This window comes from Tachypleus tridentatus, chromosome 3 (assembly GCF_004210375.1).
Source record: "Tachypleus tridentatus isolate NWPU-2018 chromosome 3, ASM421037v1, whole genome shotgun sequence".
NCBI classification, from domain to species: Eukaryota; Metazoa; Arthropoda; class Merostomata; order Xiphosura; family Limulidae; genus Tachypleus; species Tachypleus tridentatus.
The window spans coordinates 39,241,767-39,265,803 of NC_134827.1; the positions used below are offsets into that span (position 1 = coordinate 39,241,767).

Sequence of the window (24,037 nt, forward strand, 5' to 3'; positions counted from 1 at the left end):
TCGTAATCTGAGGGTCGCGGGTTCGAATCCCTGTCACATCAAACATGCGCGCCTCTTTTAGCCGAGGGGCGTTATAATGTGACGGTCAATCCCACTCTTCGTTGGTAAAAGAGTAGTCCAAGAGTTGGCGGTGGGTGGTGATGACTAGCTGCCTTCCCTCTAGCTTTACACTGCTTATTAGGGACGGCTAGCGCAGATAGCTCTCAAGTAGCTTTGCGCGAAATTAAAAAAAACAAACAAACAGTGTCCCCTAGTGGCACAACGGTATGTCCGCAGACTGAACAACAGTAGAAACCAAGTTTCTATGCTCGTGGTAGGCAGAGCATATTGTGTAGCTTTGTGCTCAACTTCAAATAAACAGGCAAAATGACTTTCAGTGGTTATACAGCGCCGCCTACATTCTAGTTAAAGTATTAATATTTTATGCCTACTTTTACAGGAAATTACGTGATATGACAGAACAAATACTTATTTTTTCAGGCAAGGTTTTACTGCGTGAAATAGTTGTTTATTTTGTCACAATGGTTCACGAGATTTACCTGACATCATGAGATGTTATACAACAATCGACATGTTAACCGATAACGTAACAAATTTCATAAATAAAGAAACACACTGAAGAGGACAAGCAGAAGTTTTGTTATTTGTATAATAAATTTCGTGTTCTTCTGTAGTAATAGTGGTTCTAAAGTTTATTTCACAGTTCTCTGTATTTGATAAGCATTTTGTTTAAGTCGAGTTTTTAATGAATTGCATTTTTTAGTACTAATTGTTTTCTCTAATTAGTGCTATTTCTACTTGGAACGTCGTGAGTGTGAAATATGTTTATCCGGTGAGAACGGGTTAGTGTAAAGTTATGGCTGTATTAATTCTTCAGTTGTCTTAAAACTTGTTATTATTCGTTCTTGAATTGTGTTGAGTTTATTATTTTGTTCTATGTTTAAGTGTTGAAATTTGTAATTTTCATACGAAGAGTGGGGAACTGGTGTAAGATAACAGTTGAACTCTACACCGAAGAACAACTCGAAGCTATTTTTAAGTCCTAGACATGGTAACGTGCTAAATGTTTTGGTATAATTTGCCAAGTAAAGCTTGAGATACATAGAGGTTAGAGACATATATTCAACGCGTCTGTTGATGTTGTGCCAACTACTCAGTACATTAGTAAAACTAGCTCGGAATCGGAAAACAACGCACGAAGTGGATTGTGCAACATCGTTTATGACAAGTCTTTCTTTTGCAAACAGGTTTTCATATTGCGTTTCAGAAGATACTGTCTGCGGTAAGATTTCGAAATTTTCAGTATTAAATCATAAAATACACATTCAATACTTGGTTAATCAATTACCACACTCGGTGAGTTTTCAAGGCACGCGTATAGTTTGGCCTAAGATTAACACAAAGTAAATGTGGTGTTTAGGGATGCTTGAGTCGCAACCCGTAGGGACTTTATAATGTAACGTTCAATCACACTTTTCATTTGTAAAAAGTAATCCGAGAGTTGATGGTCGGTCGTATTTACTAGCCGCCTTTCCTTCAGTCAATCTTTTCTGAATCAGGGAAGGCTAGCTTTAGAGTAATTTTTCCACAAAGTACAGCGAAAGAATCAAATAAATTAGCAGGCTTAAAATTCGTTAATAAGTGTAGGATTATCGCCGCCATAAATATAATTCAACAGTCACCATGATGAAAGTAGATATTAAACGAAGTGTAGTTTTTTGTACAAGATTCGTTTTTTTTTGTTTCACATAAAATATCAGACGTGAAAGATCTCTAAAATGCAAGTCTTGTTGTACAACTACAAATTATTTTGCTACATTATCTCTCATACGACTTTCTCTTCCCTACAACATAAGCTGAATCACTTTTCCCAAAATACAAATAAAAGTAGGAAACCTGTTTCCAAATATGACAGAACATCGAGTTGTTTTGGCAAATAATCGAAGATGGTTCTTTATTGAAACAATTATGCGTCAAAATGTCAGTAAGTCACATCCACACTTAACAAACTGTCGTGTAAGAAATACACACGGTCTTTGTACAGTTTTGTTGTTGATACGACAGAAGGTCTATATTGGGTCCAATAAACAGAAATTATTGACTGTATGAAAGCAGGTACAAGTTTAAGCTCCATGACTGAATCGAATGTACCTGAAAGTGCCTCACGTGAGTGTGACGTAGTCTTCATTTCAAACTATTTCAGTATCTTAGCGACAGCCAATGACGAACGTAGCAGGTTTGCTGGTTATATAACTGAAGTCAGAAATCAACATATCATACAGTTTTGTTCGGTGGATTTTGATATACATATAATTAATTGTCATGTAGTTAGACACATGCACCAGTGGAACCAGAGAAGTTTTATCACAGTTTCAAGATGCAATAGAACGTGTAATCACTTAAGCTAATCGAACACTCACGGCTACTGAGTGCAAATGTTGCACAACGAGAAAAGAACTGGTTGCGCAACTGTTTTTCCTACAACTCTTTTGGCGCTACGTGTGTATCAGATAGTTTACTGTTCAAACATACTGTGTATCACAGAAATAGTTGAACTTTGAAAACACCAAAGGTATATTCATACATTACCACGAGGTTCACAACACGGAAGTGCAGATGAATTGTCTCGCCAGATGGCTAGATCCTATCCATTCAGTGAATGTTCTGATCCTGGACACCATATGAGAGCTGAACCTGCTTCTCCTATAATAACGACAAGCCCTGTCTTAGGAAACTCTGCTAGTGGATGGATACCATGATTAATGTTTTAGGAGTTGCAGGAGAAGCAACTGAAGGTCTCACGTATAGCTAGCATACTCCTTGTTATACAGCAAGATAAAATAGTTCTGATTCAGATTGAGGAAAGTAAAGTTATGTTAAAGTAAAGTAATTACGTTAGATGAAACCATTGTATTATTCTACTCCAACAAAGGTGGAGGTAATAAAGTTAGATGAAACCACTGTATTATTCTACTCCAACAAAGGGAGAGGTAATAAAGGTAGATGAAACCACTGTATTATTCTACTCCAACAAAGGGAGAGGTAATAAAGTTAGATGAAACCACTGTATTATTCTACTCCAACAAAGGGAGAGGTAATAAAGTTAGATGAAACCACTGTATTATTCTACTCCAACAAAGGGAGAGGTAATAAAGTTAGATGAAACCACTGTATTATTCTACTCCAACAAAGGGAGAGGTAATAAAGGTAGATGAAACCACTGTATTATTCTACTCCAACAAAGGGAGAGGTAATAAAGTTAGATGAAACCACTGTATTATTCTACTCCAACAAAGAGAGAGGTAATAAAGTTAGATAAAACCACTGTATTATTCTACTCCAACAAAGGTGGAGGTAATAAAGGTAGATGAAACCACTGTATTATTATAGTCCAACAAAGGTGGAGGTAATTAAGTTAGATAAAACCACTGTATTATTATAGTCCAACAAAGGTGGAGGTAATAAAGGTAGATGAAACCACTGTATTATTATAGTCCAACAAAGGTGGAGGTAATAAAGGTAGATGAAACCACTGTATTATTCTACTCCAACAAAGGTGGAGGTAATAAAGTTAGATGAAACCACTTTATTATTCTACTCCAACAAAGGGAGAGGTAATAAAGATAGATGAAACCACTGTATTATTATAGTCCAACAAAGGTGGAGGTAATAAAGGTAGATGAAACCACTGTATTATTATAGTCCAACAAAGGTGGAGGTAATAAAGGTAGATGAAACCACTGTATTATTATAGTCCAACAAAGGTGGAGGTAATAAAGTTAGATGAAACCACTGTATTATTCTACTCCAACAAAGGTGGAGGTAATAAAGGTAGATGAAACCACTGTATTATTCTACTCCAACAAAGGTGGAGGTAATAAAGTTAGATGAAACCACTTTATTATTCTACTCCAACAAAGGGAGAGGTAATAAAGATAGATGAAACCACTGTATTATTATAGTCCAACAAAGGTGGAGGTAATAAAGGTAGATGAAACCACTGTATTATTATAGTCCAACAAAGGTGGAGGTAATAAAGGTAGATGAAAACACTGTATTATTATAGTCCAACAAAGGTGGAGGTAATAAAGTTAGATGAAACCACTGTATTATTCTACTCCAACAAAGGTGGAGGTAATTAAGTTAGATGAAACCACTGTGTTATTATAGTCCAACAAAGGTGGAGGTAATTAAGTTAGATGAAAACACTGTATTATTATAGTCCAACAAAGGTGGAGGTAATAAAGGTAGATGAAACCACTGTATTATTCTACTCCAACAAAGGTGGAGGTAATTAAGTTAGATGAAACCACTGTATTATTATAGTCCAACAAAGGTGGAGGTAATAAAGGTAGATGAAACCACTGTGTTATTCTACTCCAACAAAGGTGGAGGTAATAAAGTTAGATGAAACAATGTATTATTCTACTCCAACAAAGGTGGAGGTGATAAAGTTAGATGAAACCACTGTATTATTCTACTCCAACAAAGGTGGAGGTAATGAAGTTAGATAAAACCACTGTATTATTATAGTCCAACAAAGGTGGAGGTAATAAAGGTAGGTGAAACCACTGTATTATTATAGTCCAACAAAGGTGGAGGTAATTAAGTTAGATGTAACCACTGTATTATTCTACTCCAACAAAGGTGGAGGTAATTACGTTAGATAAAACCATTGTATTATTCTATTCCAACAAAGGGAGAGGTAATAAAGTTAGATGAAACCACTGTGTTATTCTACTCCAACAAAGGGAGAGGTAATAAAGTTAGATAAAACCACTGTATTATTCTACTCCAACAAAGGGAGAGGTAATAAAGGTAGATGAAACCACTGTATTATTATAGTCCAACAAAGGTGGAGGTAATAAAGGTAGATGAAACCACTGTATTATTATAGTCCAACAAAGGTGGAGGTAATTACGTTAGATGAAACCACTGTATTATTCTACTCCAACAAAGGTGGAGGTAATAAAGTTAGATGAAACCACTGTATTATTCTACTCCAACAAAGGGAGAGGTAATAAAGGTAGATGAAACCACTGTATTATTCTACTCCAACAAAGAGAGAGGTAATAAAGTTAGATAAAACCACTGTATTATTCTACTCCAACAAAGGTGGAGGTAATAAAGTTAGATGAAACCACTCTATTATTCTACTCCAACAAAGGGAGAGGTAATAAAGTTAGATAAAACCACTGTATTATTCTACTCCAACAAAGGTGGAGGTAATAAAGTTAGATGAAACCACTGTATTATGCTACTCCAACAAAGGGAGAGGTAATAAAGGTAGATGAAACCACTGTATTATTCTACTCCAACAAAGGGAGAGGTAATAAAGGTAGATGAAACCACTGTATTATTATAGTCCAACAAAGGTGGAGGTAATAAAGGTAGATGAAACCACTGTATTATTATAGTCCAACAAAGGTGGAGGTAATTAAGTTAGATGAAACCACTGTATTATTCTACTCCAACAAAGGTGGAGGTAATAAAGGTAGATGAAACCACTGTATTATTATAGTCCAACAAAGGTGGAGGTAATTAAGTTAGATGAAACCACTGTATTATTATAGTCCAACAAAGGTGGAGGTAATTAAGTTAGATGAAACCACTGTATTATTATAGTCCAACAAAGGTGGAGGTAATAAAGGTAGATGAAACCACTGTATTATTCTACTCCAACAAAGGGAGAGGTAATAAAGGTAGATGAAACCATTGTATTATTATTGTCCAACAAAGGTGGAGGTAATTAAGTTAGATGAAACCACTGTATTATTATAGTCCAACAAAGGTGGAGGTAATAAAGGTAGATGAAACCACTGTATTATTCTACTCCAACAAAGGTGGAGGTAATAAAGGTAGATGAAACCACTGTATTATTCTACTCCAACAAAGGTGGAGGTAATAAAGTTAGATGAAACCACTTTATTATTCTACTCCAACAAAGGGAGAGGTAATAAAGATAGATGAAACCACTGTATTATTATAGTCCAACAAAGGTGGAGGTAATAAAGGTAGATGATACCACTGTATTATTATACTCCAACAAAGGTGGAGGTAATAAAGTTAGATGAAACCACTGTATTATTCTACTCCAACAAAGGGAGAGGTAATTAAGTTAGATGAAACCACTGTATTATTCTACTCCAACAAAGGGAGAGGTAATAAAGTTAGATGAAACCACTGTATTATTATACAACAACAAAGGGAGAGGTAATAAAGTTAGATGAAACCACTGTATTATTATACAACAACAAATGGAGAGGTAATGAAGTGAAATGAAACCACTTTATTATTCTACTCCAACAAAGGGAGAGGTAATAAAGTTACTTAAAGCTACTCTTTTACTTTATAACGGCCCCATGGATAAAAGGGCAAGCATGTTTGTCGTGATAGGAATTTGAACCCGCGACCCTCGGATTACGAGTCGAGTGCCTTAACCACCTGGACATGCCAGACCACATCTGGAGAATGTTGGATGACATCTATTGGATCAACACATTTCATATAACATATAGTGTATCAACAGTACGTACAACTGATAGCTAAAATTTCAAAAACTACGTTTCTAAATTACTTTACAAGCTAAAGAGTGATTTTTTCCAAGAAATATATCACATTCATTTCACAAGAATCCTACACTTGATCTATTTGAGTGGCTAGAACTCTATAATATCACATAATCCTCACAAGATAATTTTCTTGTACGTCTGACACGCATCATACCAGTTTATACTGGTATACAATATAATAACAGTACAAATATTGATCATTACTTTTAAAAATTTTAGCTGAAAAATCTCAGTTCAACTGAGTTCTGTCAGTGATAATTTATTTTTTTTACACCAAAAGGAACTCATGAGTTTAACGGCTCACAGATAGCAGCACATTACTTGATGAGAGTTCCTGGCCCTTATGTTCAGAAAGGGTTAAACCCAAAGGGGTTAAAAGGTAATGTGAACAGTAACAAAAGGCACTATTTTGTAATCCGTTATTGTATATGTTAATATTTAAAGGAGTTAAATATATTTGACAATCTGCATATCTAAATAAATACATGTATGTGTCTGACACTTGTGTAAAAGCACTAATTGAACTAATTGAGGAGTTTTGTATAATACTAATAGACAGGGGCGTAGATCCTGAGGGGGATGGGGGATACTCCCCCTTTCATTTTAGGTGGGGGTATGGTGCATACAATCATCCCCCCTACAGTTTGGTCTGTTGAATTGTTTTATTGCATCACAGGCCTACAAAGTGTTTGTTCTTGTGATTCTCGTGTTCTTACCAATCGAATTACATAATTAAGCCTAGATATAGACTTTTTCAGTAGCCGAAGTATACATCTTTAATATAGGCGTGCTTCTAAGCTTTTCGATCCAAGCGATAGTTCGTAAGTATCAGTCAGTAGGCCTAAGTATACATCCAACTATCGTGGCAACAAGATTACTCTGTGATTGCATGTTTACAGTTTTCAGGTTCACGTAATCAGAGATTACCAATTTGCAAATTGAACAGTCCACATAAGTGGTTTCAAAATCATCCCCCCCCCATCGGGTGTAAGAAATCTACGTCCCTGCGAATAGATCAGTTGCACGAGAAACAAGTCAGTTAAGCCATTTATGAAGAGAAATAAGTATTTGAACTAATGTTAAGACTTAGTGATATCAAGTTAGTTGTAATTACTGACCTGTAAAGATTCAATGTTCATATTATTTTCATTAATACTCTTGAGATAATGTTTCAATTTCGACTCTGAACTATTTATTAAAGCGCACGGATTTGTAAATATTTTCTTAACATTGTTTCAGTACAAGATGCATGAATATTCAGGCTATAAGTGAAACTATCTAAGCAACACCGTTGTTAGTATTAAATTTATAAATATAATTTCCCTAAGGAAAAATAATGAAAATGTCGGTGAATCATAAAGGTTAGCATTACTTAACCTAATTTAATAAATGTGTGTTGGATTTAGCTTTACTGTCTCTACCATTTTCATGGCTGATGTCTGCATAACAACCAGGCAGTAGTGGAATAAACTGGAGGTGTAAGCATGTTGTCCATTGTTACAGGAATGACACACAAGGGCGGTAAACCTAACGGGGTACTAGTCACGTGGAGACCCAGTACTAGTCACGTGAACACCCATTACTAGTCAGTGAAGACCCATTACTAGTCATGTGAAGACCCAGTACTAGTCACGTGGAGATCAGTACAAGTCACGTGGAGATCAGTACTAGTCACGTGGAGACCCAGTACTAGTCACATGAAGATCAGTACTAGTCACATAAAGATCAGTACTAGTCACGTGAAAACCCAGTACTTGTCACGTGGAGTCCCAGCACTAGTCACGTGGAGACCCATTACTAGTCATGTGAAGACCCAGTACTAGTCACATAAAGACCCATTACTAGTCATGTGAAGACCCAGTACTAGTCACGTGATGATCCAGTACTAGTCACATGAAGACCCAGTACTAGTCACGTGGAGACCCAGTACTAGTCACGTGGAGACCCAGTACTAGTCACGTGAAGACCCAGTACTAGACACGTGGAGTCCCAGCACTAGTCACGTGGAGACCCACTACTAGTCATGTGAAGACCCAGTACTAGTCACATAAAGACCCATTACTAGTCATGTGAAGACCCAGTACTAGTCACGTGATGATCCAGTACTAGTCACATGAAGACCCAGTACTAGTCACGTGGAGACCCAGTACTAGTCACGTGAAGACCCAGTACTAGACACGTGGAGACCCAACGAAGTTCACAGTTGCTAGAGATATTAATGATCAGAGCATGTTACTTTATCTAGGTAGTCTGTAAATTATTCTGTCTATAAAGGTTGTTTCTGGAGAGAAATAATGGTCGTAACATGACAGCTATGGTCCCCATTCAACGTACACCTAGCTGACTTTTTGACTAATTGAATTTCACTAACTTTGCGTTATCAGTCTAGGCTTTTACTATTTAGGATCACATTGTGAACCAAATTGGCCATTAGGTCTTCTGTGAATCAGTGATGATCTCCGTATTATATACTGAAGCCCTTTTTATTTCACAGATTACAGTGGAAGGAAGTAACTACCATGATAAACAACAGTGTGCTTAAAGCATTCGTAACTACCATGATGAACAACAGTGTGCTTAAAGCATTTGTAACTACCATGATGAACAACAGTGTGCTTAAAGCATTCTCCTCATTGAGGAAAAAAATATTTGAGGGTAGTCCCCAGGAGCCAAGAAATACCCTCACAATCGATGTGGCGATGTCTATAGATGAAGATGTGTTATTTATTGGTATATTTAATAGAAAACTTTGCAGTCACTGTTGTTTGGCTACCTCTGAAATCTCCAGGGGTCAGGCAGCCCATGTAAAATTTTGACTAGCCAAAGGAAACCAAATCAGTCTTGTAGATACCCATTTTGCAGACAAGCACAACAACTGTGGACGTTTTCAACACTTTACTTTTGAAGAAGCTGTCGAAACAACAACATCCATCTATTCATTATCCAGTGTACAACATCCATCTATTCATTATCCAGTGTACAACATCCATCTATTCATTATCCAGTGTACAACATCCATCTATTCATTATCCAGTGTACAACATCCATCTATTCATTATCTAGTGTAGAACTACTTTGACAAAATATCGTCAGATATATATACCCCTCTCCAATGGAACCATTACATTTAAAAGCCAAGAAAGATGGTTCTTGAGCTAAAGTCGACTGGATGGTAGTATTGGTTCCAGGAATGTGTTTCAAAGTTGAGGGACAAATATTATGCCACAGTCTTAGAGACTTTAATAATCACTACTGGTAGAGTAACCAACCGTCACATATCAGTGATCCAGTCTGACACAAACAAAACTAAACAAAGTGTCAGGTGAAAGAAAGAACCTCTATCTCGTTGGAATTTAAACCATCACCACTCAAAATGACTCACTCACTAGTGTATTTGTACAACTGACTTTACAGCAGGTTTCAGTATCAAGACACCATTGTTAGGAGATAAACTGAAAGTGGACAGTATCTTAGTTCTTATACAGTCACGAGGAAGACTAGTTGCATCGATGGAGCACTTTGTCTTCCCAACTGTAAGTAGTTTACCAGTTATGTGCAGAACAGCCACGGCCTCAGGAAACTTTGACTTAAGTCAGAGACATCACCTGCAACAATTTGGCTACCAGTCGTAGGCTAGTTACTGGTTTGGAGTTTCAAGATTGAGTGAGGGCAGTTTGACCTCGTATTTACCATTGAGTGAATATATATTTATAGTGTTTTATTATTTTTGAAACTCAATTAAAGTGCTACAGGAGCAGATGTAAATATGCTTTTCTTGTTATATGATTTCTTTCATTCTACGTTTCATCATTATTTTTGAGGGTATACTGTGGTATAGTCATTCAAAAGAGAGACTTACAATATGGCTTATATTCAGTTCCTATAACGAGTTTTGTGTATATACACACATACAATGTACTATGTTTTGTAAGATATAACAAAATTTGGATTTGTATTGTGATTCCCTCTGTTATATATGTTACAGGGTTTTACTTATCCTTTAACACAGACCCGGTAATCAGTAGTACTGTGATCTGAGTTAGAGGATATCTTGTCATCTGTTATATATGTTACAGGGTTTTACTTATCCTCTAACACAGACCCGGTAATCAGTATTACTGTGATCTGAGTTAGAGGATATCTTGTCATCTGTTATATATGTTACAGGGTTTTACTTATCCTCTAACACAGACCCGGTAATCAGTATTACTGTGATCTGAGTTAGAGGATATTTTGTCATCTGTTATATATGTTACAGGGTTTTACTTATTCTCTAACACAGACCCGGTAATCAGTATTACTGTGATCTGAGTTAGAGGATATTTTGTCATCTGTTATATATGTTACAGGGTTTTACTTATCCTCTAACACAGACCCGGTAATCAGTAGTACTGTGATCTGAGTTAGAGGTTATTTTGTCATCTGTTATATATGTTACAGGGTTTTACTTATTCTCTAACACAGACCCGGTAATCAGTATTACTGTGATCTGAGTTAGAGGATATGTTTTCATCTGTTATATATGTTACAGGGTTTTACTTATCCTCTAACACAGACCCGGTAATCAGTAGTACTGTGATCTGAGTTAGAGGTTATTTTGTCATCTGTTATATATGTTACAGGGTTTTACTTATCCTCTAACACAGACCCGGTAATCAGTAGTACTGTGATCTGAGTTAGAGGTTATTTTGTCATCTGTTATATATGTTACAGGGTTTTACTTATCCTCTAACACAGACCCGGTAATCACTATTACTGTGATCTTACATCTCTTTTAAAGGGTCTCTTTTTTTCTATTCACACGTATCATTATGTTAGTCTGTGCTTACACCTATTTTGAAGGGTCTCTTTTTTCTATTCACGTATCATTATGTTAGTCTGTGCTTACACCTATTTTGAAGGGTCTCTTTTTTCTATTCACGTATCATTATGTTAGTCTGTGCTTACATCTCTTTTAAAGGGTCTCTTTTTTTCTATTCACGTATCATTATGTTAGTCTGTGCTTACACCTATTTTGAAGGGTCTCTTTTTTCTATTCACGTATCATTATGTTAGTCTGTGCTTACACCTATTTTGAAGGGTCTCTTTTTTCTATTCACGTATCATTATGTTAGTCTGTGCTTACATCTCTTTTAAAGGGTCTCTTTTTTCTATTCACGTATCATTATGTTAGTTTGTGCTTACATCTCTTTTAAAGGGTCTCTTTTTCTATTCACGTATCATTATGTTAGTCTGTGCTTACATCTCTTTTAAAGGGTCTCTTTTTCTATTCACGTATCATTATGTTAGTCTGTGCTTACATCTCTTTTAAAGGGTCTCTTTTTCTATTCACGTATCATTATGTTAGTCTGTGCTTACATCTCTTTTAAAGGGTCTCTTTTTCTATTCACGTATCATTATGTTAGTCTGTGCTTACACCTATTTTGAAGGGTCTCTTTTTTCTATTCACGTATCATTATGTTAGTCTGTGCTTACATCTCTTTAAAGGGTCTCTTTTTTTTCTATTCACGTATCATTATGTTAGTCTGTGCTTACATCTCTTTTTGAAGGGTCTCTTTTTCTATTCACGTATCATTATGTTAGTCTGTGCTTACACCTATTTTGAAGGGTCTCTTTTTTCTATTCACGTATCATTATGTTAGTCTGTGCTTACATCTCTTTTAAAGGGTCTCTTTTTTTCTATTCACGTATCGTTATGTTAGTCTGTGCTTACATCTCTTTTAAAGGGTCTCTTTTTTCTATTCACGTATCATTTCTATGTTAAAGACATTTCTGTTATGTATTTTGTTCCTTGTTCATAAATAAGTTTATATTAATTCTGTACTATACTTCGTAATTAAAAGATTTTTGATTATATAAGGGTTTTATTTGTTTTGGGGCTGTGATGTATTTGTGGTAAGTAAATGTTTCAGGAGAGAGAGATGGTTAGTAAACTCCTTGATCGGAGTGAGAGTTTCAAATTTATTGGTTTCAAGGTGAAAGTTAATTGTTATATTGTAAACAGTCTTGAATTAAGGAAAACACGAATATGGTATATGAACATATAAAGCATTTCTACCTTCTATTATTTGTTCTATAGATATGCACGCGGTCTGGAAGACCATCAAACTGCTTTCTTTCTACCTACCATTGCTCCTTTGTTGTTCTCGAACTGTACAACGCCTGTTCCACCCATGATGGGTATTGTTCAATACTGCATATTGTGTAAGAATGTCTATAATAGTCTCCCTCAAAAATTGTTAGATGACATCTCTACTGCTGTTCTGATGAGAGTGGCCATTCATGTGACTAGTGCTGGTCGTCCTTGGTAAATGTGAGGTTATTTGCAAGTTAAAGTATGTTGCATTTAGTTAGCCTAGTCTGAATCAGAATCCTAAATAGCCAATCACTGAAGATATTTAGCCAAAGCAGTAGTACATTACGCTCATTCAAACACTGTGTTTGTATTTAGTGTATGGTAAATATTGTACACTATGTGTTATACTTTGTGTCCAACCTTATTACTCCATTTTAAATCAACACAGTTGGTAGAGATTTAGTGTTACTTTGAAATCAGTACAACTATTTTTCAGGCAAGCGAAACGTTTCTGCAAATATCAACTGATTACTTTAGAAACGTTTTTAGCTTAAACTGAAACATGTAAAGACATATCATTTTAACAATCACAACCTATTTAAGCTGGGCTAAAACGATGAATCTCATCTAACAATACCTAACTCAAGTATCACCAGATTCTATCTGCAGAATTGTACATCGCTTTGTGGCACAATGGATTTGTATTTTTGTTTGTTTTGTAACCTTTTGTTTAAGTAAATTATTTGAAAACTGTATATTTTTAAAATAAGATTCAAGCATATGTTCTTTTTTAGATACAATGGCTGCCATACCTTATGCAGTTCATAATGTGAAAAAGATCCGAGAATGTTTAAAACATCAAAAAAATAAACAAACCACTTTCTCTGAAAATGAACCAAAAGAACTCGACTGGAATGATCAAAGTTTAAATAATGGTATGTGACTTGGTCCTAAGTTATGTAGTTTTAAATTAACGTTTCTTAAGTTATTTTTAAACAATCGTGGTTACATGCTTTCTTTGTCAGATGTCAAAAACCCGGAGCTCATCAGCATCGAGTGTTTTGTCAGTAGATCGGTCCAATCACAGTTCGTTACACGATTTAGCTCTTTCTTCAGCTGCCAGTAAGTCCTCACTTGTTGACCATCAGTCAATGTTGTTCAGTAAGCAAAACCACATTAAACTATCTGCTATGTCCACCATGGATAAGTTTAGCATTGTAAATTCGTAGACTTACTACCGTCACACCCATTGTAAATCTGTAAACTTACTACTGTCACGCCCATTGTAAATTCGTAGACTTACTACCGTCACACCCATGGTAAATCTGTAGACTTACTACTGTCACACCCATGGTAAATCTATAGACTTACTACTGTCACACCCATGGTAAATCTGTAGACTTACTACTGTCACACCCATGGTAAATCTATAAACGTACTACTGTCACACCAGGGAACTGTTGGACATCATCTGACTTTATAATCCTTTTCTTCTTTTTGATCTTCTCCCAGAGATCCTTCCTCCTGTCATCTCCTTCATGAGGCCATTCCTCACAACACATTCCTAATATATATGTTCACAAATATTGACTAAATCCGCACTTCTAAACCTTCTAGTCTCTTCATGTCTTCTTTACATATCGTCCACATGTATACACTACCATTCTTCATATGTAATTCATTTTCAGTTAGATCTTCAGTTTTCTCTCAAAACATTTATTAGTATTTTATTTTTATATTCTGGAGGTTTTTTTAACCATCACAGTTACAATTCTCATTTCTTTAGAACACCAACCCTGTGATGTCATAAGGCTACTTATGTAGTAAAACTTTTTGTCCTCTTTCAACTTTTACCTTTGACAGGAATGTTAAGGATCGTACCTTCTTTTCTTGCCACCCGTATCACTTCAGCCTTTTTCATGTTCATTTTCATTGCATAATATTTTGTTGCTTCGTTTAGTTTCGTAACTGAAATTCGTAACCCTTATTCTACATTAATCAGCACTGCTTTTTCATGTGTAAACATGTAAGATATTACACTTTGTCCTCCAATAATTATTCCTTCAGTCAATGTTTTCTCATTGTTCCTTCACCATTATCTCTACTTCGAAGTAAAAAGTGTTGATGACAATATGTACTTACACCTCTTCTGGTTACTTCAATGTCTAATTCATCTTCACCTATTCTTACTGTTGCTGTCTGACTCGTGTGAAAAGCCACAATCAGTCTTCTATTTTCCAGTCCATACCAACAATTCTGAGTACATTGAACAAAATATTCCAGTTTACTCTTTCAAGTGGTTCTTCAAAATTTGTGAAATAGATAAATACATCTCTGTTAAAGCCTAAATCTCATTCCATAAATAGTATACATTACTCTTGTTTTACGTCATTTCCAAAGCCTAAATCGATTTTCACTATGTATGTCTTTGCTTTGTTTTTAAAATAATTGTGATATATATGTTTTCAGATTAATTATTCTGAAATTTTGGAGGTCAGTTTCGATTGATTTGTTTGAAATTGTTATCACTACCAATTTCATAAAGTCTGATGATTATACATTTCTTTGGTACATTTTGTTGCAGAGTGCGATGGATTCACTTATTGTTCCTTCTTCAAATAATTTTGTACTTTTTCAATGAATTTCGTCAATACCTTCTGCCATCCCGGTCTTCATACCGTTAAACGATGTAGTAATTTAAATCTTAAGCCTAACAGAATCTTTATGTTTTAGTCCACCCTTTCTACCTTTTCTATTTCAAGTCTGTCTAACTTTTCAATACTTTTCAACGTACTCTTTCTGCCTTTCTTTTCTTCTTGAGTTAGGTTGTCGTAATTTGTTTCACTGTTTTATACAGTAAATTTAATCTTTTTTTTTCTGTATTGCTTTAACTGCCAGAATTCCCTTACCACCATATTGTATTTTGTTTGAATTGTTTTTATTCTCATTTCATTGTTCTTCTCTCTGGATTCATTTTTTTTATTAAATAAACGTTTTTTCATACCTTTACATTAGCAGTTTTTTTTCATACCTTTACATTAGCAGTTTTTCGCTCCTTTACATGAACAGTTTTTCGCTCCTTTACATGAACAGTTTTCGCTCCTTTACATAAACAGTTTTCGCTCCTTTACATAAACAGTTTTTCGCTCCTTTACATGAACAGTTTTTCGCTCCTTTACATAAACAGTTTTCACCTTTACATAAACAGTTTTTCACTCCTTTACATAAACAGTTTTCATTCATAAACAGTTTTTTCACACATAAACAGTTTTTCATTCCTTTACATAAACATTTTTTCATTCCTTTACATAAACAGTTTTCCTTTACATAAACATTTTTTTCATTCCTTTACATAAACAGTTTTTTCTTTTACATAAACAGTTTTTTCATTCCTTTACATAAACAGTTTTTTTCATTCCTTTACATAAACAGTTTTCGCTCCTTTACATAAACAGTTTTCGCTCCTTTACATAAACAGTTTTCGCTCCTTTACATAAACAGTTTTTTCATTCCTTTACATAAACATTTTTTTCATTCCTTTACATAAACATTTTTTTCATTCCTTTACATAAACATTTTTTTCATTCCTTTACATAAACATTTTTTTATTCATTCCTTTACATAAACAGTTTTTTTCCTTTACATAAACAGTTTTTTTCCCTTTACATAAACATTTTTCATCATTCCTTTACATAAACAGTTTTCATTCTTTCTTTTTTTTCATTCCTTTACACAGTTTTCCTTCACTTGTCTTTATCCCTAATGTTATAAACAACAGAGAACTCGTTCATTGCCCATTTTTATTTCATCACTGCATATTTAACCTGTTCCATGATTGTTCCTTCTTTCTGTCTGGCCCTGCATGGCCAGATGGATTAAGGCGTTGGACTCGTAATCTGAGAGTTGCGGGTTCGAATCCCTTCACACCAAACATGCTTTCCATTTCAGCCGTGAAGACATTATAATGTGACACTTAATCCCACTATTCGTTGGTAAATGAGTAGCCCAAGAGTTGGCAATGGGTGGTGATGACTAGTTGTCTTCTCTCTAATCTTACACTGCTATATTTGGGACGGGTAGAGCAGATAGTCCTCGTGTAGTTTTGCGCGAAATTCAAAAGAAACCAAAATTCAAACAGTTTTTCACGTTTTTCATTTCTAGTTCCCTGACTGTAACCACCATTATCTTTACCATCTCTTCCTTTTCCTACAGCTACATTCCAATCTTTACCATCTCTTCCTTTTCCTACAGCTACATTACAATCTTTACCATCTCTTCCTTTTCCTACAGCTACATTACAATCTTTACCATCTCTTCCTTTTCCTACAGCTACATTACAACCTTTACCATCTCTTCCTTTTCCTACAGCTACATTACAATCTTTACCATCTCTTCCTTTTCCTACAGCTACATTCCAATCTTTACCATATCTTCCTTTTCCTACAGCTACATTACAATCTTTACCATCTCTTCCTTTTCCTACATAGCTATACATTACAACCTTTCACTTATCTTTTCCTTTTTTCCATATAGCTACTTATCCTTTTATCTTTCTCTTTTCCATAGTTACATTATAACCTTTAATTTATCTTTTCCTTTTCCTAGCTACATTATAATCCTTACTTTCTTTTCCTTTTTTCCTATAGCTATATTCCACCTTTACCTATTCTTCCTTTTTTCCTATAGCTATATTCCATCTTACTTATCTCTTCCTTTTCCTATAGCTACATTCCATCTTTACTTATATCTTTCCTTTTTCCAGCAGCTATATTAACCTTTACCATCTCTTCCTTTTTTCCTATAGCTACATTATTAACCTTTACTCATCTCTTTCCTTTTCCTATAGCTACATTATAATCCTTATCATCTCTTTTCCTTTTCCTACAGTTACATAATCTTTTACCTTTATCTCTTTCCTTTTTCCTATAGATACATTATATCTTTACCATCTTCTTCCTTTTTCCTACAGCTACTTATCTTTACCATCTTTTCTTTTCCCATAGCTACATTCCATCTTTACTTCTTCCTTACATAGCTACATTCCATCCTATCTTCTTCCTTTTCCTAGCTACATTCTTCCATCTTTTTTTCCTATATAGATTCCATTTACCATCTTACTTCCATTTTCCTATAAGCAGATTCTTTTTCCATATATTACATTACTTCTTTACTATCTTTTTCCTTTTTCCTACAGCTACATTATATCTTTTACATATATCTTTCCTTTTTCCTACAGCTACATTCCAATCTTTACCATCTCTTCCTTTTTCCTATAGCTTATTACAATCTTTACTCTTTCCTCTTTTCCTATAGCTATATTCCATCTTAATATTATCTTTCCTTTTCCTACAGCTATATTCCATCTTTTTTTATCTTTTTCTTTTTTCCTATAGCTATATTTCCTTTTATCTTCTTCTTTTTCCTATAGCTATATTCCATCTTTATTATCTTTTCCTTACAGATACATATCTTACTTATCTTTTCTTTCCTATTTCTACATTCCATCTTTACCTATCTTTCCTTTTCCTATAGCTACATTAACCTTTATTTATCTCTTTCCTTTTTCCTACAGCTACATTCTCTTTACTTCTCTTTCTTCCTTTTCCTATAGCTATATATTATATCCTCCTTTTATCTTCTTCCTTTTTTCCTATTTTAGCTAGCGTTACATTATACATCTTTTTTCTTATTTTTCCTATAGCTACATTATAATTTTAATTATATCTTCCTTTTTTCCTATAGCTACATTATAATCTTTACGATCTTTTCCTTTTCCTATAGCTACATTACATCTTAATTATCTCTTTCCTTTTTCCTATAGCTACATTACACCTTATCATTATCTCTTCCTTTTCCTATAGCTACATTCCATCCTTTACCATCTCTTCCTTTTCCTATAGCTACATATTCCATCTTTAATAGATCTCTTCCTTTTCCTATAGCTACATTCCAACCTTTATTTATCTCTCTTCCTTTTTCCTACAGCTACATTCCATCTTTACGATCTCTTCCTTTTTTCCTATAGCTACATTACAAACCTTTACCATCTCTTTCCTTTTTTCCTATAGCTACATTATTAACCTTTACTCCTTCTTCTTCTTTTTCCTATAGCTACATTATCTTTTAATTTATTACTCTTTCCTTTTTCCTATAGCTACATTATAATCTTTACTTTATCTTTTCCTTTTCCCATAGCTACATTATAACCTTTACCTATCTTCTCCTCCCTTTCCTATAGCTACATTATTAACCTTTACCATCTCTTCCTTCCTTCCTATAGCTACATTATAACCTTTACCATCTCTTTCCTTTTCCTATAGCATTATAACCTTACCTTTATCTCTTCCTTTTTTTCCTATAGCTATATATTCCATCTTTACGATTCTCTTTTGCCTATCATAGCTTATCTCTTCCTTTTTCCTATAGCTACATTCCATCCTTTACTTGATCTTTTCCTTTTTCCCAGCTCTTATCTTACCATCTTTTCTCTTCCTATTTCCTATAGCTATATTATATCTTTACCATCTCTTCCTTTTTCCATAGCTAATATTCCATCTTTACCTTCTTCCTATAGCTACATTCCAATCTTTACCATCTTTTCTTTTTTCCTAGCTAGCTTACATATCCACCTTATTACCATTCCTTTTCCACAGCTACATTTCCTATAGCTACATATCCATCTTTTATCTTTCCTTTTTCCTAAGTTATCATTCCCCTTTTACCATCTCTTCCTTTTTTCCTATAGCTATATTAATCTTTACCTATCTCTTCTTTTTCCTATAGCTATATTCCTAATCTTTTATCTTTTCTTCTTTTCCTATTATCCTATATTACTTATTACCTTATTACTTATCTTTCCTTTTTATAGCTACATTATAACCTTTATCATCTCTTCTTTTTCCTATAGCTACATTCCACCTTAATCTTTAATCTTCTTCTTCCTTTTCCTATAGCTACATTATTCCTTAATCTTTTCTTCCTTTTCCCTATCTTCTTCTTTTTCCTATAGCTATATTATAATCTTTACTCATCTCTTCCTTTTTCCTATAGCTACATTACATCTTTAATCTTTCCTTTTTCCTATATCTTTTTTTTCCTTCTTTTCCTTAGCCTATAGCTACATTATATCTTTTACTTATCTTCTTCCTTTTTTTCCTTCTATTAGCTATATAATCTTTACCATCTCTTCCTTTTTCCTATAGCTACATTAATCTTTACGATTCTTTCCTTTTTCCTATAGCTACATTATTACATCTTTACCATTATCTCTTCCTTTTTTTCCTATAGCTACATTACATCTTTACCATCTCTTTCCTTTTTTCCCTAGCTACTATTACAATCTTTACCATCTCTTCCTTTTTTCCTATCTAGCTACATTTACATCTTTCCCTTTTCCTACAGCTACATTCCATCTTTACCATCTCTTCCTTTTTCCTATAGCTACATTACATCTTTACCATCTCTTCCCTTTTCCTACAGCTACATTACATAACCTTTACCATCTCTTTTCCTTTTCCTATACAGCTACATTACATAATCTTTACCATCTCTTCCTTTTCCTACAGCTACATTACAACCTTTACCATCTCTTCCTTTTCCTACAGCTACATTACAATCTTTACCATCTTTTCCTTTTTCTACAGCGACATTACAATCTTTACCATCTCTTCCTTTTCCTACAGCTACATTACAATCTTTACCATCTTTTCCTTTTCCTACAGCTACATTACAATCTTTACCATCTTTTCCTTTTCCTACAGCGACATTCCAATCACCAAAAATAATCATGTAACTATTTCCATTTTCTGCATCAAACTATATTTATCACCTTCTCATTGTGGATAGATGTGGGCATTAGACCTGAATGATCAGAACGTTTTCCTACATATATCCTTTGCTGTCGTCTTATCAGGCACTCCACCTTCTCCTCCATGGCTTTCTTACACTCCAGCATAGATGACTCTTACACCATCACTGTCGAAATCTTTCACCCATCTGCTGTACATCACAGAGTCCCAAAATGTCCATTTGGATGTGCATAGTTTATTTCTTGGTACTTCCTAATTACCCCCCACCCTCCACATTGTTCTAACGTTCCGTGTTCCATGATTAATGAAGGTTTATTTCTGTTTGCTCCTGGAAGAATTTCGTTTCTTGACGACCTGGAGAGTTTTATTTCTTCTCCTACTAGATGCAACTCCCTCTACGAGCAAATTGGGATATTGCGTTTATTTCAAAATTATTATTCCTGATATGTGTCGTACTGGAATCTTTGACAGTGTTCTCAAGGAATTAAAAAGTAATGACAGTGGAACAGCTCTCTAAATACAGGATTTTGTAATAACGAGATAAAGAGAACTGTTTCTATATACACCAAATATTATGAGAAATACTTACACGGACATTGACCTGAAAGGGGTCACAAAAGCGCGGGTTACTCTGATCTCATGCAGTGATTATTTTAACATTATCTTGTAACTGCGACCACTTTACCGAGACCATTATGATCTGCAATGATAGAGAAATTGTTTGGACGCACCTGACTCTTTCTGGTTTTTAAGACTTAAGACCCAACAAGGGAAGTGTATGTGTCATATTAGATAGTGTTCAGACAGTTTTCGCTTCCTTTTCTCAAAAAACTAAACTAAACTAACGTGGCAGGGGTTCAGTTTAGAGAGAGAGAAATCAGAAGAGTTCTCTCTCCAACTGGGGTGTTCAGGAAATTTGTAGTTCCTCTTCGTCCCCTTACGTGAGAAATGTTTTAAAATATCCATGGAATTTTTACTTTATTTTTAACATTTCAAAAATATTTGTGAGTGAGAGGAAGGACGGGAGAACTGAACGAAAGCAGCGAAAGTGAAGTGAGCCAGACCTTGGCTCGAGGATGGAGAACCCTGGCGGCTGGCGAATTGGTTTTTAAAATTTACTGTAATTGATTAGATACCCTTGACTGGGTAAATGGCCCTTTTCCGAATGAGGCTGGGACTTACAGGTCCGATGCCAGAGATTTTGCTGTGGGGAGGGGGGGAATGGGAGTACCCCGAGAAAACCCACTTTCACGGCCTGGGCGCCGAATAATCTACCCAGACCGTGCCCGGAAGTAGCTGGGAAGAAAAAAGAAAAAAAAAAACAACTGATGAACTATGTTGGTGGTATACTTGGAAACTGTTAGCTGCAGTCTTCTAGATCGGGTGGTAACTTCATTATGAACTTGTTTCCACACTTGAAGCCCATTGGTGCAACTGAGAAACGTGGTCTTGGTGGTGGAACTACTGGCTGTTCTTCCGTGAGTTGTTCTTCGCTGGTCTGTGATGCTTTGTTTCTTCTCGAGATTTTGGTTTGAGTTTTCTGCGTGGAGGTAGATTGTTTTCAGTTTGTGCTGTCGAAGATGGTTATCTTCGTAATGGTTTGAGTCTGGCTGGTTGTTAAATTCTGTGGAACTAGGATTGAAGTCTGGCAGGAACTGTCCTTTTTCTTTCTTGAACTGCTGGAACTTGGCGTGTTGCTAACAATGGGTGTTGTCGTCTTCTGAGTTGGGTTGTCTGAATCCGTCTTCATGTTTCTTTTAATACGGTCTTGACTCGGCGGAATTTTGGTATTTTCATGTTGGAAGATTTCCGTTGGTTGTTTGCGATATCTGGGTGCTTGGTTTGAACCATTGTTGAGTGGTCGTCGATGTGGGCGTTCGGCTCTAAAATGAAATATATGATAATAACAGCCATCTCGTAAAATACAGTCGGCACTGTACTTCGATGTTGTCACTATCTTCATGAAGTGTGTGGGATGATTACTGTTCTTAGAATAAATTCGATGAACTGCGTATACCTTGGCTTGAATTTGGGGTTCTATGCTTTGTCTAATTTCTTCTGGTTGAATTGATGGGTCGACGCCCCTGAGGAATACAGAATAAAGATTGACTGGACTTTTAGTAGGGGAACAGCTCACTTTCAATTCAGTGTTCCATGGCTGGCACAGATAGGTTTGGTCTGCAGTAGTGGCTGGTTGGATGAGGATTCCTCCCCGGCGTAAAATACGGGTCCTGGACGGTTCGATGTTCGCCCCAGGCTTGGCTCGGGCGATAAACGTGGCGACTTGGTACGGCGTGAGGTTCGGCGGTAAGCCGTCGACGATTACAGGCGGCACTAACGGCCTGACTGGCGAGGATGAACGTTTCGTTCTGAATAGCATATTGGCACGTCTGACTTGCTCGGTGACTAGCTCTGGACTCTCTCCCCTTTTCTCAATAGATGAGCTGAACCTTATATCCAGAACATAACTAGCGCTATCTGATGGGAAATAATTAATGTTTCAAATTTAAAAGAAACATGAAATGTATATTTAATTATTACAATCTAATCTAACGTTTTTAGTACTGATAACGTTACGATATTGTTATAAGCTGTTTTTTTTATGTTGTAATTTGTTAATTAACTAGAGGGCGTTGAAAGAGAGCGTAGAACAACTAGAAAGTTTTAAACAACCCAAGGTGTTCTGGCATGGCCGAAGCTGTATTATAAATATAAGACAGTTCTGAAGTGTGTAGAATGATGTTAAGATAGATAATTGAATCAGTCATGGTGTTTTAGGGTAGTATTTGAGCCTGTCTTTGCTAAAGCATATGAGTTGCTTTGTACGAGTGAGCTGATATTCGCTTTGCATTAATTAACGTAATATGTAACGTTGGCCTACAACAAGCCACGACAGTGTACTAATGTTTACATTTGTCGAAACATTAAAAAAGGAAATAAATAAGTTCACTATACCATGGTTTACGTGGACCAGACTTCGAATTATTTTCATCAGGTAATGATAAAAAAGGCCGCCGACGAACGAACGCCATAATAATATTTATTTAGTTGTGAGCACTTTTTTTTAAGCTAGCGCGCGTGTATGTGTTTTTCTTATAGCAAACAGCGCGGGGAATCAAACCCCTGATTTTAGCGTTGTAAATACGTAGATTTATCGCTGTACCAGCGGGGGACTTTTTAAGCTAGTGAAGCATGATTGTAATTAACTGTACTTGCTATAAACACCAGTATTACTCTTATTAAAGCTACACGAGGGCTATCTGTGCTAGCCGTCCCTAATTTAGCAGTGTAAGACCAGAGGGAAGGCAGCTAGTCATCACCACCAACCCTTGGGCTACTCTTTTACCAACGAAGAGTGGGATTGATCGAAACATTATAACGCCCCCACGGCTGGGAGGGCGAGCATGTTTGGTGTGACAGGGATTCGAACCCGCGACCCTCAGATTACGAGTCGCACGATTTAACACGCTTGGCCATGCCGGACCGCTATAATACTACTCTTAGGGCTTTGACAATGGTGCATGAGGTTGTTATTTAAGTAATTTTGAAATTAAAAGTTTCTAAAATCAAACACGCACAAA

At 35.5% G+C, this 24,037-nt stretch overlaps 1 protein-coding gene across 1 annotated transcript in view; it reads left to right on the forward strand.

The window, feature by feature from the left end:
* The first annotated feature begins 1,088 nt into the window (after positions 1-1,088).
* The window catches only part of LOC143246725 (uncharacterized), a 28,306-nt gene continuing 5,357 nt past the window's right edge, over positions 1,089-24,037 (forward strand). The window contains exons 1-2 of the mRNA XM_076493816.1: positions 1,089-1,282; positions 13,443-13,583. Coding sequence (XP_076349931.1) covers positions 1,138-1,282; positions 13,443-13,583 — 286 coding nt within the window. The 5' untranslated portion in view covers positions 1,089-1,137. The remainder of the gene's footprint in view (positions 1,283-13,442; positions 13,584-24,037) is intronic.